Source organism: Chenopodium quinoa, unplaced genomic scaffold (assembly GCF_001683475.1).
Source record: "Chenopodium quinoa cultivar QQ74 unplaced genomic scaffold, ASM168347v1, whole genome shotgun sequence".
NCBI classification, from domain to species: Eukaryota; Viridiplantae; Streptophyta; class Magnoliopsida; order Caryophyllales; family Amaranthaceae; genus Chenopodium; species Chenopodium quinoa.
This window is the reverse complement of record NW_018745080.1, coordinates 2,886,134-2,905,923: the sequence shown is the minus strand read 5'-3', so window position 1 is coordinate 2,905,923 and position 19,790 is coordinate 2,886,134. Positions and strand designations below refer to the sequence as shown.

Genomic DNA, 19,790 nt, shown 5'->3' with positions numbered 1-19,790 from the left:
TTTAATTGATTTAAATAAAATAAGAGGTTAGTCGGGTAGTTTAAGTATTAAAGAATTGTAAAAGAAAGATAGTGGAGTCAATAATTTATTGAAAAATAATGAATGTGAGAGGAAACAAATAATTAATAATAATAAAAAAAAAAAAAGTAGTAAGTGGGTATAATGTGAGAGGGGGAAATATTTTACTCCATGTTTAAATAAATCAAAAGTTTCCCTTTTTTTAGTAACTTCTCCCTTTTTTTTAATAATATTTTCTATATTTTAGACTACTCTCTCCGTTTTTTTAAGTATCCCACTTCTCAAAAATGTCCATTTTTTTAAGTGCCTCATTACTAAAAGTGGAAACCTCACTCATATTATATACTCCCTCCGTTAATTTTTATTTGCAACTTTTGCCATTTTAGTCCGCTAAAAATTATTTGCAAGTTTCTATTTTCTTTCCTCTTTTAGTAAAAAAAAACTAGTTAAATATCAATTTTACCCTCATTTAAAAAATTAAAACACAATTTACTAACTATAATTAGATTTTATTAATCACTAATTCTCACCCAATTTTCACCCCAACCAACCTAATCTAATTCATGAACTCTTCATTTTCAATTCAAGAAACCCAAAACCATCTTCATTCATCTTCATCTTCCCCCATATTTTCTCTCTCCTCTTTCAATCTCATTATCCCTTTGATTTTTTTACAAATCTTCTTTCTCTCTCTTCAACTTCAACAATTTCGCTGGATTTTTGGGAGTTTGTGGGCGTGGATTTCGTGGGGGTGGTGGTGGGTTTCGTAGAGGTTGATTTCATGGCGTTGTTTGGAGGTGGTGGCCTGGGTTTTTGTGGGTGGTACGGTGGTGATTTCGTGGGGGTGGTGGTGGGATTTGTAGAGGTCAATTTCGTGGGAATTATTTGGAGGTGGTGGCCTGGGTTTTAGAGGGTGGTACGGGGGTTGTTTGGAGGTGGTGGTGGGTTTCGTAGAGGTCAATTTCGTGGGGTTGTTTGGAGATCGTGGCCTGGGTTTTTGTGGCTGGTACGGGGGTTGTTTGGAGGTGGTGGTGGGTTTCGTAGAGGTCGATTTCGTGGGGTTGTTTGGAGGTGGTGGTGGTGAAGGCGGTGTGGGTCGTGGTTTTGGGTTCGAGTTGGGGGTTTAGTTTTCGTGGGTTGTCGTGTTCGATGGGTTGGTTTTCGTGGTTCCGTTGATGGGTTTTGGTAGGTGGTCGTGGATTTGTTTGGTGGGTGGTCGTGGATTTGGGTTTTGGTGGGTGGTCGTAGATCTGGGTTCTGGTGGGTGGGTTTTGGATTTCGTGGGGTTGTTTGGAGGTGGTGGCCTGGGTTTTTGTGGGTGGTACGGTGGTGATTTCGTGAGGGTGGTGGGTTTTCGTGAGGGTGGTGGTGCTTTCGTGGGATTTGTTGCGGTGGTGGTGAAGGTGGCGGTGGTGTTGGTGAAGGCGGCGGTGGTGTTGGCCGGTCTTGGTGGTGGCAGTGGGTGGTTAATTAATTATCCAAACATTCTCTCTCCATCTTAATTACATACCCCTATAATACATTAATCACCATTATCAAATTTTGCCTCGTGAACCGTAAATTTCCCCAAAGTTGCAAATAAAAATTAACGGAGGGAGTATTATTTATCTTTCTTCTTCTTTTTTCTTCCTCTTTTTAATCCCACTACCATTTTATAATATTTTTACCCTCTCACATTATTTCTAATGGTCCCCATTCATATATATGGTTTTTTAAAGACCCATTCATACTTCTCTCTCTTACTTTTTCAAATTTTTATTCTTAACCTTATATAATTTTATTCTTTTGCCTAAAACTATATACCCAAGGGGCCAAGGGTATGAGACACTTAAAAAAAGGAGGGACTAACATTTTTACTAACTAATGATCTCCAATTTTCTTTAAAAAAAAAAAAAAAAAAAAAAAAACCTAATGATCTCCACAAACCCCTTACTCTATTCTCCCTTCTCAATGCATACCCCACAACATATTATTTTAATAAGTTTAACTAACTTTCCTAAAATTCCGTAAAAGTCAAAACGTTTCATTTACTCCCTACGTGTTTTAATAAGTGTTACACTTATCAAATGCGGCTGTGTTTTAATAAGTGTTATATTCCTTCCGTCCCATAATACTTGACACAGTTACCATTTTCGTCCATCCTAAAATACTTGACACGTTACTAAATATGGAATGGGACCACTAATAATAAAATATTTTCCTATACTCTCTTAGGAACCACAAACCCAAAAACCCAATTAAATCCCACATTTTCTCTCTCCTCACTACCCTCACCTCCCCCACATTTTTTTTTTGCAATATAAAAATACAAAAGAGAATCCTTTATACTACATCCGTTTCTGAAAGTTTGACTCACTATTCATAGGGTCAAAATAAAATAACTTTGAACCACATTTAATGACTTATACAATATAAATTAATTAGCATATGGGATCTTGTTAGAATCCCCTTATTAAATTTTTTTCAAATATCAACTTTTAATAATTTTCACTAATTTATAGCCGAAGATATTCACGGTCAAAGATGTTCATTGGAGACTGTACAAATGCAAAATGAGTCGAACTTTCAGGAATGGAGGGAGTATTGGATCATTTCTAATGGTGAGACTTGAGGGAGTTTTTTTTAAGAGAGAGAGAGTATTTTTTGCAAAAAATACTAATAAGTTGGTATCTAAACTTAGCAACTCCAAAAGAAAGTTGCTAAATTTAGATACTCAACTTTGAGTCTCATTTGACAAAAAGTGTGGACCTTTTATCAATATTATAATATATTTTGCAATTTATTTAAGTTTTATTTTATTTTATTTATTTTATTTTTTTTGAAAAACTTACAATATGGATTTGGCGGGCCTTAATTTGAAAGTGATATTAGTATACTTTACAGAGTCTCACCATTGGGAAATTAGACTTCACATGAGTTGCTAAATTGAGAAGCGGGTTGGGTATCACCATTGGAGGTAAAAAAAACAACTCATTTTGTATTTCAATACTCAAAGTTGAGTCTCACCAATAGAGATGGTCTAACAAACAAATGTTTTAAATGGACCCACTTGTAATTTTTTTAAACACGTGTCCACCCCAACATCCCAAGTATTATAGGACGGAAGGAGTTCTTCCTTTTTTTTTGGCAAAAAAACTACTTCCTTCGTTCTTTTTTACTTGACCTGCTTTGACTATAACACTATTCATCATCCCTTTTTTACCGTCTTTTGTGAATTATGTGTAAGTAAAAACATATTCATGTGGGATCTTGTTAGTTTCGTCTCAATAAGTGTTTCGGGTGTTTTTAGTCCCTCGGGAGAGTTACAATACTGAGTATGAGCGCCTGACTTCTATACCTGCAAAACCACGAAACTCCAGTTGGGTGGAGTTCTGTCTCCGAAGATCAAGTCAGTATGATTCCGGATGAGTAAATGGGCGGAAAGTAAATGGGTATTTCTCACTGATTTAGAGAGATTCCGCAATTAATATTGCTTGGGTTTTGTGTATGTATTTATGAATGCCAATAAATGAGGATGATTCCTCTATTTATAGCAGATGAGAATCTGCTCCCCCATTGGGGGTTCAATGCCACGTGACATTCTCTGATTTGATCCCTTTGGGCCTGTATGAGGGTGACACGTGTCACGCCCTCATTGGGCCACATGGCAGGGGTAATTTTTACCCCAATCAATAAGTATTATCATAATATATAATTTCTATAATTTTTACTTATTGAGATTTAAAATTATTGATCGTTAAATTACTACCTTGACAAACGTGATAAATGAAACAAGTTAAGTAAAAAAGAATACATTTAAATATTATATCTTTATCCTTTTATGGTCTCCATCAAAACTCACTACTATTTTTTTTATTATTTATTTCCTTTCACATTCGTTACTTTTCAATAAAATATTAATCTCACTATCTATTTTTTACAATATTTTAATATTTTAATACTCCAATTTTTACCCCAATCAATAAGTACTATCCTCTATTAAATTAACTAAAATTATGTGCTGGTCAATGTGTAACACTTATTAAAACAAATAGTGGGGTCAAAAGAAAGAGAGAAAAAAGATATAAAATATGTGAGATTTCTAAATTTGAAATTACATCACTTAAAAAAAATAGCCGCTTTTGAGAAAAAGACACTTAAAAAAAACGGAGGAGTACAATATCTATTTGTCCCTGCACAGTTTGAAATTTCTTAGTTGGAGTCTTTGACGTTTCTTCATATGCCAAACTAGACTTATCAAAGAAATTTCTTACCCCCCTAATTGCTCCTTTAAAGATAAAGTAAAGATTTCCTTAATTAGTTAATTGCACTCCAGCAGTACAGTACGAAGTAGAATTGCCCTACACTTTTTAATAGAGGATAGTACTGGTCAATGTGTAACACTTTTTAAAGAATAGAAATGTTTAAAATTAAACAAAATATTACTATAATGTTATGGATTTTATTATCTGGTACTCCGTACTTCGTAGAAAATCATGGTGGCGTGATAAATGGGATGGTCAACTGTTGTTTTTATGTCGTTATAGTAATAAAGAGAAGTTGAGTTCTTTAATTATTATTTTTTCTGGGTTAGAAGTTTTAGCAATTTGAAGTACACAAATTGTTGTAGTTAGGTTGAGAAAGATGGAGGAGAGTTTTCTGGGAAAAGACTTGGAGGAAAAACCACATACATCTTCATCTTCATCTTCCTGTGAAGCGTTGGCAAAATGGAGGAATTTGTATGCCAAGTTCGAACGTTTACGCATCTTTACCAAGCGTCACGAGTCGGATTGCTAATCATGCTGTGCCTTTGTTCTCTACTAATCAGGTTTTTTTGCCTTTCCTTTTCCTTTTTTTTTTAAACAAGTATTCCTTATCAAACTTTATAAACATGTCGATGCACTTTGATCTTATTTTTACATAATTAAATATTAATACTGTAGTTGTAATATTAATACATACACGTTGACCCTATATGGGTGCAATGTGTGTGTTGATTATAAATTTTATCACCAACTTTGCTATAATTGCTTATTCAAGTCTATTAAGAAGATTATTTATGTACAAGATAAAAAATGATTTTTATTTTTTATTTCTATAGATACAAAACAATAAGTCCTGTGTAAGGCGGATGTACATTAATTTTATTGTAAGACGATCGTTTTGATGAGGCTAAATTTAACTATTTTTATGGTTAATTTAAATCTTTAAAGTGTAACTTTTAATTTGTCGTTGGTTTGAATTTATTTTATTGTGTAATTTCTTATAGATTGATGATTACATACTACAAAGGCTAATATGATTAATCTAATACATTATAAGTTTTTTGAAAGATAAAATTTATTATTAGAAAAATAATAACTTTTGTAGTATAAAGGGTAACTTTAAATACTTATAAAATAAATTTAACCCGTCTTACAATCAATTAACGTACACCCGCCTTTTTGGAGAATTTGTGAATACAAAATTGCTTGTTCAAGTCTATTAAGAAGATTATTTATGAACAAAGGAGTATAATTTAAATATAAAAAAAAATTGTTTTTTTTTTTTGACTTTTTAAATTTAATTTTACAAGGAGGAACTCTTGGAAAATGTTGAGACAACCGAGGATGGTGTCATTGACATGGTTCCTGACCACAATACCCTCCCTGTTGATTCAAAAGAGTCATCATCAATCGATCCAAGCAGTGCTAATAGCACAAAGAAATTAGTTGATAGCATAGCAAAGAAGATGAAGGAAATGATATGGTGCAAGGCATTCTATATGTGGCTAATTAGGTTGTTAATTAAATACGATCCTTGAGATTATCATAGCTTTGTTGGCTTAGGAGAATGCTAATTGGAAGATTAGTGACACTATATACCGCAAGTTAAGTGTGATCACTTCTAATTATATCACTTGTTGAGATTACGAGCTATCAACGTAGTCAAGGGAAACTACTAGGAGAGATGCCCCGGTATTTTAATGTCATCAGCTCAACTATCCAACTTTCTATCAACTTGGTGATACTTGTACCGAAGAAGAAATTTGTTAAGTTTGATTACTTCTCACTGGTTTTTTCCGTAGTCACTTTGCTCTCTCCAATGGCTCACCTGCAGGAGCCAGCTAGCGCCCAGGAAATAATCCAACATGAGATACCCGAAAAATGATAGAAGAGTCGTCATGTCTTTTGGAAGTTATGTACTTTCTCTGTTTCTTTATAGAAGCAACATATGAAGTAATTTTTTGACACGCTATTTGAAGTAGGGATTAGAGAATGTATAACGGACGGACATGATAATCTAATTTTGTTTCCCTCAAATTCGTTATAACATTTGATTGCTTACATCTTGATAAATTCTCTCACTTCATTTAAGTAGTCACATATTCAATTTTTTATAAATCTTGTGTGTGACTAGCCACATGGTGTGGGTACATTTGTTTATAAGAACATTCATTATTCCTAAATATGGGTAACCCCAATTATTCATGTCAAAAACCCTAATCTGCCCATATATAAGAGCAACCCCAATTTATTATTTTCAATTAACTTAAAAAATTAAGTAACTGATAGTTTGTCGTATACATGTCAAAGACAAATTCATAACAAAACCAACAAACAATGTAAGTCGAATCAACAAGAAAATGACTATTCAATTTAACCTTTGAGAATTTAGAGAAACTAAATTGTGTCACGAATCGGATAGAAAGGTGGTCTTAATTAAAATAAGAATATGATTAATAAAAGGCCTAGGGTTATGGTACACCGTGTTTATAGTTCTAAATCTATCAAAATACCATTAACAATTCAACTAATCAATGTATAGAGCAATTGCTAAGCCTAAGATCAGGTTTTAATGCTCTCAATTTAACATCTATAGTATGGCCGTTAACATATATAATAAGAATTGTCGATTGTAGATAAGCCTATAAAAGTATGATCTTTCGATGCAGACTCTTATTAACAATTATTAATTAAACATTTGATCAGGTTACAAGATTAACAAAAACGCTATCAGTTAGAGAAATTAATAATCAAAATATCAATAACCCGAACATCAATCAAGATTCATTACATAAACATGGATTCCCAAACCCTAGAAATAAACTAACCAAGCATGAAATAAATAATAAAAACTAGATTTTAAAACGAAACCATAATTGAAAGCAATAAATAGAAATAAAAATACCTCAAAGAATTAAAATAAAAGGCTTAAGAACAATCCATGGAGTTGCCTAAGAGAAACTCTTTTTCTTTTTTTTTTTGACAGGAGCCTAAGAGAAACTAGGGCTAGAAAGAAAACTAAAACGAGCATACTATAAAAATAATTATAAAAGACATAAGGGAAAATAATAATCACTTGGAGTTTTATATTATACTAAAACTAATTAAAAATAAATAATTAAAATAAGATAAGAAAATAAAAATAACAAAAGTCGCCTAGCAATTGGTCGATTGAAAGAGTCAAATTCGGTGTCAGACACTTCGTTGATGTGCACACGCCTAACCCATCGGGCGATGGGTGGGTGCTGGTCAAAATTTCATAAATAGTAGTGACAAAACTGACCATTGGGCGATGGAAAGCAAGTGGCACACGACCAGCGCCCAATGGTTGGGCAGCTTCGCAAGGTCGACTTTAATGGGCTGTATCTCGCATTCTAGGAAGCGTATATAGGAGCATGGGATCTACTGTTGGAAAGCCCTTCGGGTTTAGTTTCCAACCCAATTTGAACCATTTTAATATAATATGTAGAACTCAAGTTATGATCAAAAGAGTGAACAAAGGTCTTTTTGAACTTTTGACACTTATAAATCATCGTTTATTTAACTCCGTTCTTAACTCAAATTCATTCCCGAAAGGTTCATATCGACTCTCATGGATGATACATTCATTTATCATGCATATTTTTTTTTTTTTTTTTTTATCAAAACTAACCTCCCCAAATATAAACTCTTCGATCAACGAACTCGATCCATTGACTTTTCGTCTAATATCATTCGAATCAACTCTAAACACTTTCACAACATCCAAATGATTATGAATAATCACCCGAAACATTTAGAAAACGCAAGAAAAGCATAATAGAGCACAAAATGGACAACTTATGCAAACGTGACCTAATATGCGAGTAAAAGACTTAAAAGCAACTACTCCCTTCGTTTCGTAATAATCGCAACGGTTAGGAGTGCACATAGTTTAAGAAAAATATACAGTAGATTTGTAGGCTTCAATAAAATAATACAAGTTGACAATTTTTTTATAGTATAAAGTATAGTTAGTATGAGAGAGAAATAATAAAAACGTAGTGTAATTGGGGTTGGTAGAAGAGAGAAATGATAAAATATTACTGAATTGAAAGTGGGGTTAGTAAAAGAAATAATTAATAAAATAATAGTGGGTCCTTACCAAATAAGAAAGTGTTGCAATTATTATAAAATGGACATAAAAGGAAAGTGTTACGATTATTATGAAACATAGGGAGTATAAAAGTAGCATAAACATACCTATAAATTCTGTATAAATATGTTTCATCTGTAATCTCATTTGTTCATCCGAGTAACTAGGGATGTCAATGGTGTGGAGCGGGGCGGATGTTAACCTTCCCATCCCCATCCCCATCTGGTCATCCACATTCCCATGACGGCTCCAAAACCTATCCCCATCCCTGCCTTGACAGGTTCAAGTCCAAAACCCCCCACTCCATCTCCCACTTAGCTTGGATATCCGTAACTATCTAATCCCCCCCCCCCCCCCCAAGACTCGCCTATTCCATGCCTCCAAAATACAACAATACACATAATATAAATTACAATAAAAAAAATAAAATTCACTTAATAAGTTAATATACCCAATTTTTATTATATTTTTTTTGGACAGGAATATACGCAATTTTTTATTTATTAAACGAAGTCTATTACGAAGTATTGTATTTATTGCTGTAAGAGCTTTGCCTGCATTTGCAATGGTCTTATTTGTATAATGTATTTGAATAATAAATCCGATTACTTCTTTGATGCACGTTTCTTCTCAATTCTCTCTTATAAAATTTGCTTTGATTGTACCTTAGTTTAGATGCTGTAAGCCTGTAACAGCTTGGGCATGATCTGCTTTTTGTATGTGTTATGATTAAACGATCAAATCGTCACAAAACTACCTCGCTGAATATTGAAAATGGTTCTGATGCTGTAGCCTATAGCATTATATCAGCACTCCCACTATTCCACCAAGATATTCACCTGATAATTGTACTTCAGAAAGTTCAGGGACAAGTATTTTCTGAACTATAGAAGTAGTGTTGTTTGTGTGATAGACCTATAGAGGAAAACTAGCAGAAAATACTTTTGGCAATTGTTTAGGAGGGTTCTCAAAGACCACATACATAACTGAGTACACTAATCGAAAATTTAATTCTATAAGCTGTGAGGGAGACATCCAAGGCCATGAAAGGGAAGGAGAGGGGAAGTTTAAGGGAGCTGGAGGAGAGAAAAAAATTAAACCAAAATTACTAAACAACACGTGGCAAGTTAACCTTTTAAACTGGTTATCAACACGTTAAGGCCCATTAAAAGTAGATAGGTATGAAAGTTCGGATTATTATAGAATAAGCAAAAGTTGGTATTATTTTAAATAAATCGGCCAAAGTTTAGATAATTAAAACCAACGTTTTCTTAAATGTTTGGTTAACATAGTTATAGTAATTCGTTTCACTAAACAAAGCAAACATCTAAGATGAAATTGCTGTAAAACCAGAGATGGCTACTAGGATAAGGAGGACCGGAGGTCATTTAGCGGATCTCAGCCAAGTCATCTGTTACTAAACTACAACCATATATACAACATATCTGTTGGTTTAGCATGCTCTACAAAACTCCTTTACTCTATTAGTCAAGCTTACTAACCTATTCATATCGAGCTTTAACTTGTAAAGGACATTCACAAAGCTACATTAGCTGATGTCTAAATTCTGATGGATACATTGCCTTCATGACATGTACATAGGGTTAACCAAGATGTCAGTACTAAGTTTATGAGGTGGTGGTAGAGAAAGGAGAGCCTGAAGTAGTAGCCAGAGCTATGCGATCCTGCACCGAGTGATCCATTTTTTGAGACAATGATGTGTTGCTGATGTTGTCTAGTTGACTGCATGGTTTCAGTTTTACTATCAGACGCTTGGATCGGCTTCTTATCTCCGCTTCTTCATAACTTTCTCTCAACTCTTCTGCTGCTTCTTCCAAGTCTTCATTCACCTCTTCTACTGGTAAGCTCTGGCAAGCAGATGGCATCAGTTCATTCAGTTGTAGACTTGCTGCTGCTTCAGCTTTGTTAACTTGCACACTTTTGTCTTTCTGAATGCAATAATGTTACTTGAATTGATAAACTCATGCCATGGAACACATACAAGAAGACTATGTATTCGGATACAATGATCTTATACGAAAAGATGATGGATTTATGTATATCAGCATATATGCAGTGGTGCACTATTTATATGTACTTTCAATATATTCCAATTCCATAAATAAATGCATGTATCAGTTATCTTTCACACAGCTTCAACATCCATTGCTCAAAATCTCAAATGAAAGGCTTAAACTTCGATCCACTGATAATTAAATGCATATATATTGATAGAGCACTCTAGAAACAATGTAAGCATAGCATACCTCCAGTTCCATCAAAGCTTCTGAAATTTGACGTAGTTGCATTTCCATAAGATACTTCTTCTTCATCAGAACCTCATAGGTTTCCTTCATTGACAAAAGTAAAAAAGTTATGTTAATAAGACTAGCTCTTTCAGGAAAAATAATAAATAAAAAGTTATGATAACTGTGCTGTCTTCGTTTGATCACTAATTAACCAGTTCATACTGAGTCACTGACCCTCCCAGAAGATGCTGCACTGGCTGGTATTGCCGTAGTGATTGGCTGCTGACTTTGGTTTTTGGTTTTAAGCTCTGCCATTTGTCTGCAATGAGGATATCTCGATTAAGATAAAAGATCAACACAAATACAATTACAGGATTCAGAGAGTCCAGTCAATAACTACCTCCTCATGGTGCTAAGTTCATCTTTAAGCATCTTTACTTCTTGACGACATGAACACCTGGGAACGTTAATGCTCTCTCCAAGCTTCCATCCAGGAGGTGGAATCCAGTAGGGGTCTTTAACCCCAGCCTCCTTCCTGATGTTAGCCAGATCAGCACTCTCAAGCCAGTACTCCATCTTACCTTCAGCATCACACCTTCTACGAAGGCGATCATTGCCATCACGCGGAACAACTTGGCCAGCAAGGTGCTTGAGCATATGGTCTAACAGGCCTGTATCACCAATTCTTTTCCGAGCTTCTGTCCTTAGCTGCAAACGAGAAATTGGGTTTTCATGATCGGCTCCATATTTCTTCAAAACATCCACCAATTCCATTCCAGCTGCCTCATACCTGCATGTTTCAAGTTAGCCTAGTGAAGTAGTAAGCACTTTCAGACAATCAGACTAAAAATTGTTTCTTGTGAGCTTTACCTTTTTAGAGGCCATCTGTCAATAAACTCTTTATCATTGTTTCCCTTGATTACAGCCTTAATTTCAATAGCTTTTTGCTTAGGAATGTGGTCAGTCTTCTTGCTTTGAGAATGTGGAGCACTACCACGCTTTCTCTTCCTGTTATATTGAATAATTTCTCTGACCTTAGTTTCATGGTATGCCTCTTCTTTCACACTTTGCTTATCCTCCCCTAAAGTTAAACTCTTTTCCTCTCCATGGTCTTCTAGATCTTTAGAATTTGGGACATAGGCAGCAAACTTCTTCAAACCCCATCCTTGGATTTTGGAGGCTCGGAGCTTAGAAAAGCATGGCCCATGCTTAGCCTCAGAACCATTTGTCGCTCCTGGCGGTGGCAAGGGCTTGATTAGCCAAAAGGACTTAGAGTGCTTAAGCTTATCAAACCCTTGAGATGGGATTATGCGCCTCAGAACTTCAACAGCAAGCATTGGTCCCATGATGAACTTTTCATCCAATGCAGGGTAAAGTTCTGATCGACGAGCTATATGGTCTGAATTGCCAAAATACGCCTCTAGTGATTGAGCACTAGGATATCTTACAGTCACATTCAGTTCAGACTTTGAAGTTACCTTAAAAATTAATGAACAAACACAAAAACCAACAGCAGTCATCACCACATTTTTCCCCAGTAGCCAAACTTCTTTTACCAAATTATAACCACAGCAAAACCAAGATAGCTATAACACACTAAAAATCAATATTAATTCATCCCAACTTTCATACCACAACTTAGAATTTCACTACAGAAAACCAGATTAAACCTAAATTTATACAACAATAGCCCAAAAATCACTACATATTAAAATCCAATGTCTTCTCTATTCCACAAAATCATGCATACACACAGTAAAGCAACAAATTTTAGAACCGGGGTTGAGCTTTCATTACCATAACAGCGCGAACATAATGGAGCATAGCCGGGGTCCTCAGAGGTAACTTTGAATGATCAATTTCATAGAATGAACCCTCCAAAATAGTCTCAATTGGTTCTCCTATGTAAAACTATTATGATTAGTGAAAAAATACAAATTATGAACCCTCTAAAATAACATCAGCATCAATAAAAAGTAGCATACTTTTGGGGATGGAACTGTGAGAGTTGGGCAGTGGACATCTCATTGCTGCATCTCCCACTTCTCCTAGTATACTCTGCCTTTTCCACATCCTTTTCAATCTTTCCTACAATCAATTTTCATATAACCCAATAATAAATAAAAAAAATAAGCACAAAAAGTAAACAATGAAAAAATCATCTTTTTTTTTTTTTTTTTTTTTTTTGAAGAAAGAAAATCATCCTTCTTTTTTATATAATTAAGATAATAGAATTATGAAATCAACCCAAGCAAGATTTTTCATAAATTTTTACTGGGTTTTTAATTTTTTTTTTTAATGACTAAAAATAAGCAGAAAAAAATAAATAAAATCGGACAGATTTTGCACAACACAGAATCAACCCCATTAACCCATGTGAAGATTTTGCTCCCTTACCACCACAATCGCCGCCCTTATCACCACTACCGCCACTACCTCCGCCACCACTAACAACAAAACTGTGAAAAAAGATAACGAAAAAAGGGGGAAAAACAGGGGAAATTTGCTTGAACCCAAAATTATTCAGCCGGAAAGAAGATAAAGATTATTCGATAGTAAAAATAAACGTAAAAAATTCGAAAATCATGAAAAGGATATGATTAAGCTTAAAAACCCCCATTAAAACCCACCTTTACTAAGTGCTGAAACTTCCAGAAAAACAGAGAAACTCAAAAAATTAAAAAAAATAATAAAAAATCTTCAGAACAACGTCAGAAAGCAGAGAATATTAATCACAAAAAAAAAAAAAAAAAAAAAACCAACACCAATTTATCATCTAATGGGAGTTTGATTTACAATAGGATTTTTTACAAAAATAAATAAAAATTGTTTTCTAGGAAATCTAAAGTATCGGAAGAAAATAAAAAGAGGACAGAGAAAGAGAAGCAAAAAGAAAGGAAGAGAAGAGGGTGCATTGATATGATACCTGCAATTGTGAGTGTTGAAGCAGAGAGAAGAGATGGTGCTGCACAACTATGGAAACGCTTTGCTCAGAAAGATAGGAGAGAGAAATACATTAATAGGAGAGAGAGAGTTTTTGAGGTTTTAGGAATTTCTGGCTTTTTATATTTTTACCTTTTTTTAAAAAAAAATTTAATTATGATTGTGAGAAACCAATCCAAACTAGGATTAATATATTTTTATTTCATTATTAATACGGAGTATTATACATGATGAATCTTTGTAAATAGTTGTAATTTGGTTTTGTTGATTACTCCGTTCTTAAAAAAAAAAAAAAAAAAAGGGTTATATTTAATGGTTTTACATAATTAATTAATAAGAAAATAAGATAGTAGAAAACAATGATTAAATGTCATATTTATCAAGTATTAATTTAAGGCATTAAATTAATTTTGAAAGTAGGGTTATTTACATTCGTGATTGGTAAATATTTTTGTACATAACAATAGTTGAGTTGTGCAAATATTTCGATAAAAGGGGATAATTGCATGAAATGTATGTATATATGTATGAGGGAGATGTGTAAAATTAAAATATTTAAAACGTATGTAATCGGGAACGCCTAAAATGATAGACATAATCCTCTTTTTAAAACAAAGGGAGTACTTGTTACTCTGTAATAGTTAATTGTAGAAATAGATCAAATTAGATTTTGCGATTGATGATTTGGCGCGAATCGTAAACCTGGTAGTTTTATTAGTTGTATGGTCATTATTATAGAGTATTTTTTGAAATATGACGGTTTAATTTAAAGGGTATTTTGGGGTTTCACTTGATGAGGCACGTGGCTAAATTCGTTACGGCTAATAAAATCGTATTATTGGCATATATAATATTTCAATTTGGAATAAAATCTTATGAGACAATACAATTTGTCCAAATTAAAAGAGTGGGATCACCAAAAAATAATAATTACTAGTAGCCAAGTTAATCACTTTATAAATTTTATTTTAAAAACGATTTTACATAATATTAATTGTATTGAGACAATGTAGATAAGTTCAAGTTTTTACATTAATTTACTAATAATCAATGTTCTCAACTAAATTTCATAATTTAGTCAAGTTATTTTAAACAAAAAATAAAATAAAAAAAACTAATTTCATAATTTCTACAATAAAAATAAGATATTAAATGAATTCGATATTTACACTTTTTTTAAAATTCACATTATAAATATTCATGTTATATTCTAAAATAAATACTCGTACTTTGTGTTATTCATGTTATATTCGAGAATTATTTCCATAGTATTATTCACAAACCCTAACAATTCTCCAATAAAGTTTTTTTACAATAATATATACTTCTTCGAAAAAAAAAATTCTCATATGTTATGAATTTATCATCCCAATTGTAGAGGGTGATAAGTAAAACCTATTCCAAAACAATTATTAAGGGATTTGTTAAACATCGCCCACAAATTACTACATAAAACCCACAAAATTCACTTGGTTTGCCAAAATTGCCCTTGACCTTAAAAAAAAAACACTCACACTCTCATCACTCACACTCTCATTGCTCATCTTCTTTCAACCTCTCTAAAAAAAAAATTTCAAATAACGGCAATGTCGAGGCGGCAAGGCAAGGAATTGGCGGCGGCGGCGGAGGGAAGGATGTCCCAAGGAGGAAAGGTACATTTTGTTTAAAAAAAAAAAAGGGAAAAACCGCCGTGAACGCGGTGGGGCGCCCTGGCTGAACGCCCAGCCAGCGGTGGTGGCGCCAGATGCGGACGCCGCCACCAGTTGGCTGGCGCCTGGGCTGGACGCCACAGCCACGGTTGTGGCGTTTATTCTAGGCGCCGCAGCCGTGGCTGTGGCGTCCAGCCCAGGCGCCAGCCAACTGGTGGCGGCGTTTGCAGCTGGCGCCACCACCGCTGGCTGGGCGTCCAGCCAGGGCGCCCCCCCCCCCCCATTTTTTTTATTTTATTTTTTTTATTTTATTTTTTTAAAAAATTGTTTATAATTTTTTTTTTTTTTTTTGTAATATAATTTTGAATTGTTTTTATATTTTGTTGTTTATTTTTATAAATTTTTTCAATTTCGTTGTATTTTTTCTACGTTTATATTTTGTTTACAATTATTTGTATGTTTTTAGTTTATTTGATTTGCGATGATGATTATTTATCGTATAAATTTTTGTATGTTTATATATTTTAAAATTTTGTGTAGAATTCACTGGGTCGTCATGGTGCGGGGAAGAATATAGAGCTTCTTAGTAGAAGTTATTCAGTGGAGAGGTCGGGGCATAGACATGTCAGATCCCGTGGTATTTCGGCCACAGTTCGTAGAGAACGAATCCTTCGTCGGGATGAGGATGACGATGACGATGAGGAGGGTGACCAGGAGGAGGAGCAGGAGGAGGGCGCAGATGAGGATGAGGATGTGGACGATGGCAGTGGACCGTATGATGATTACGGTCCATTCAGTCAGAGGGTTGATGACATGTACGAGACGCATATGGTGGAGGTGCGTAAGGGTAGGGGTGGTAGGTTTGTTAGTAGATCTGGCACATCATCTGCGTCCACTGTATCTGGGGCAAGCAGGAAACGGTCGAGGGCCGGTAATGATTCTTGGGTTGTTAGGAGTGAGGTGCCCGGTGGGCCTGTTGACGGGAGTGTGATTCCTAGCTTTCTAGGACACATAGCTGCCCGTATTTGGGAGGACCAGGAGAGGCCTTCAGTTACGGGGTTGTTGAAATGTCATACCCGGGAAAAGACTTGTAGCTTTTTGCGTACATGGGCTGAGGCCTGGCCGGCGGAGAGGGAGATGTTCGAGCGACTGGAGGGCACTGGGGTGAAGCACGTTCCTGCCACCATGCACGATAAGATTGACAGTACGCTGATCACGACTTTCATTGAGCGATGGCAGCCGGATACAAACTCTTTCCACCTTCCGTTCGGTGAGATGACGATCATGTTACATGACGTCGAGGCCATTCTGGGGATTCGTGTTGAGGGTAAACGACTTTGTGCTGTGGCTGATGCGGATCAGGCAGATTCGCTGGCGGAGTTGTTGGCGGTGGACAGGGCTGCACTGTACACCGAGGCGCTAGGTGTTTGGGAACACGGAGGTGTGAAGATCACATCCGTGTTGCAGCGGTGTTTGTACCCGAGTGCACGTAGGACGCCCGACGCACAGCTGAGTGCTTATGTTTTTCTACTCCTCGGATGTACCTTGTTTCCGGATAAGAGCGGCGGAAACAAGCTCAGGCCACGCGACATCGTAGAGGCGTGTGACCCCGACAATGTAGGCCATTTTTCCTGGGGATCGGCTACGTTGGCGTATTTGTATCGCCAACTAGGATTTGCGAGTCGGGCTGACGCGGCAGGTATCACTGGGTGTCTGACTCTATTGCAGACCTGGATATACGAGTACTTTCCTGCATTGCGACCACATCGTGACCCAGTTCCTATTGATGAGGGGATGTCGCGTGCTTGTGCGTGGAGTCCGCGCTCGGAGAAGAAGTCCGTTGACCGCCTCCGATCGATACGGTTATTGCTGGACAGGCTGTCCCCCTTAGAGGTAACGTTTATTTATAGAGTCTACATTTTATTATTTGCACATATTATATTCATGTTATTAAATTTTATATGTTGTTATTGTACAGGTGAACTGGATGCCTTTCGGCCCGAACCCTAGTGTTAGGGTACCCAGGACCCTGTACACGGGACTCATTCAGTATCGTGACATCGTCGAGGCGTACATGCCCCAGCGTTGTCTTCGCTAGCTTGGATTTGTCCAAGTTGTCCCTCCTCCCCCGGCGTGCCCGATGAAGGCGGTCCGACCTGCATCGTCGAGGGACTACGTCGTGGAATGGCCGGATATCATGACCGGGACGTGGGACCAGTTTCCGATGGTGGCCCACTTATGGACTGCGGAGTTGCAGCGGCCGCCCTCTGGGGTTACTCCCATGTGTGACCATTACTACATGGAATGGTTCAACCGGTATTCGCACCCGAGGTTGATCGCTGATCTCGACCACAGCGATGATGATTATGTGCCACCGCCTACTGCCACGGAAGCGGTATGTCTTTTATTATATTTATCGTTGTCTTTTAATTAAGTTTTATTTGTTGTTATTGTATTTCATCTTCTGTTTTTTGTTGTATGCAGTGGATGGGAAAGATAATGCAAGACGTACAGAAACTCTCTCTTGAGAAGGACAGCATGAGTGCAACAGGGAGAGCTGTTGTTGATAGTCTGGAACAGACCCTTGCGCAGTGGGAGTCGTCGTCGAGGAGGGATTACTGATGGTTATTGTATTTTATTTATAGAGCATTATGTTGGACATTATGTTGTAAAATTGTAACATTTTAGATTGTTCTTTTAGCTTCCAACTTAAACATATTATCAGTGCTGTTTTTAAATTTTGATATAACCGTTCGTGGATCCGCGCAACTTACCCATGCAACATATAGAATGCAGTAAGCAATACAATATAAAATATTAATGTTCTCATTAAAAGAGCAACGTACAAATAAGATTACAAATAAAGAATGTAAACATGAAAAACTAAAATGCAGCTAGGGTGTTCCATTCGTGGATCCGGTCATTATATAGCGCATCCCAACCCTCTACGCTCGCTGTGCGAATGTTGTACCACCGAGGTATAATCGGTGGCACTGGAAAATCGGTTGACATGTCTAGTCGGATGAAATGTCTGTATGACGACCCAAGAAACGCAATAGCTAGCTCTCTGACCGGTGTGGTGACAGTCTCACGCGACCGCCAAGGGAGAACCGTGGTACAAGGATAATAAGCTTGACTATGCACTCCCAGGCCGAAATGCATGACTGCGCATTTGTAAATGTTTGCAACGGCAAACAGATCTAGGGGCGCGTCAAAATAATGATTTTCGCCGCAAGGTCCACCTCCCCACCGGATACGCCGCAGAGCGCCATCCAAGTCATCCTGGTACACATGACGATAAACATTTCGGTTAGAGGCAATTTCGTTGTACATCAACTCACGCACCAAACCGTAGTTGTCTTCGCCCATTTGAAAAACATCAGCCACGACCCGGAATCCGCAGTTACCATCTCCGATTACATCATTCCACCCTTCCAAGTACGACATGATGATCGCAGGTATCCTTTCCTTGTACGGAAACTGATCAACATCGTTTCTTCCTATTCACCATATAATTAATTATAGACAGTTAAGAAGGCAGGAGTAACACTTTAAAACTATGTGCAATAAAAACAACCAAAACGTACCAGTTCTCAGGGGCATATTCACAGACGATGAAGATTGACTACGACTAGATGACGATGTCCGACCACGAGAATGACCACGACCAAGACCACGGATATACTCAAACGCACTCCTGTTCCGCCGTTGTCGACCTCGAGGACGGTCAACTCCTTCGGGTTCCTCATAATCTAAGTTAGACGGGTGGAACATGTCATGAAGTACATGAGTAGCGTCACGAATAATAGAAGGATGGCTGGAGGACACTCGGTCGTACATCGAACGGAACTGCTCCAACTCCTCCTGTTCACGGTCGGCCGTTTGATTGTCTGCATGCTCACCAATAACAAGCGTCCTCCAGAATGAATGGACCTGATCAACATGTAACGACGCCCTTTCTTCTGTAATAACGCGGTGAATGGTTCATGCGCAAGGTAATCCATGAGTTACTGAAATAGTACACCCACACCGAGTATACACTTCGTCAGCCAAGTCCCTCACCCTGTTCAGCTCAGTGAGAATCAACCCCAAGCAGTAGTGCGACACACGACCTTGGAGAATCTTAAATATAAAATGGCTATACATCGTACCATGTCGTCGTCTGGAGTCCTCTAGAGAGTTCCTGATGTCGTTCTTCTGAGTTTCAATTGACTTGTTCAGTCTAGCGAACAGTGTATCCAAAGCAGCGGTCGATGAATCAATCCAGTCCTTGGTAGCTCTATGAGCGCTCTCAACTTTACATGTTGTAGTGTTCCCAAAATGAAGTACCTGGTTTGTCCAATATTTGACAAACTTTTCCCTGTGAGGGACCCATTGATGCATCACATAGTCCACCAGTGCCGGACACCACTGGTACGAATCCCTGAAGTTAGCCAATGCTCGCTCATACGCTTCCTCTGTGGTAGCCTGTAGGATCTTCCGCCACTTACCATTCACCAATCTCTCTGCCATTTCCAAATTCTTCTTGAAAAGGTTGTAGGCTTTCACTTTCACGCAGTTGTTGATGTGCCAT

The 19,790-nt window shown here is 36.8% G+C and overlaps 1 protein-coding gene across 1 annotated transcript; it reads right to left on the bottom strand.

Annotated features, from left to right (window-relative positions):
• Nucleotides 1-9,773: 9,773 nt before the first annotated feature.
• LOC110709601 (protein DYAD-like) lies at nucleotides 9,774-12,698 on the bottom strand. The gene is made up of 7 exons (XM_021887814.1): nucleotides 12,611-12,698; nucleotides 12,423-12,526; nucleotides 11,496-12,103; nucleotides 11,026-11,415; nucleotides 10,860-10,944; nucleotides 10,644-10,727; nucleotides 9,774-10,325 (listed from the first exon to the last, which is right to left on the bottom strand). Exons 1-7 carry the CDS (start codon nucleotides 12,696-12,698, stop codon nucleotides 10,005-10,007), a joined length of 1,680 nt encoding a protein of 559 aa, XP_021743506.1. The 3' UTR covers nucleotides 9,774-10,004.
• Between the last annotated feature and the right edge of the window lie 7,092 nt (nucleotides 12,699-19,790).

Excerpts from the sequence above, each read along its gene's own strand:
- LOC110709601 (XM_021887814.1), bottom strand. The coding sequence starts at position 12,698 with ATGTGGAAAAGGCAGAGTATACTAGGAGAAGTGGGAGATGCAGCAATG. Across the intron at positions 10,728-10,859 it reads GTGCAGCATCTTCTGGGAGG|GAAACCTATGAGGTTCTGAT; the intron begins GTCAGTGACTCA and ends TTGTCAATGAAG. Across the intron at positions 10,326-10,643 it reads AAGCTTTGATGGAACTGGAG|AAAGACAAAAGTGTGCAAGT; the intron begins GTATGCTATGCT and ends TATTGCATTCAG.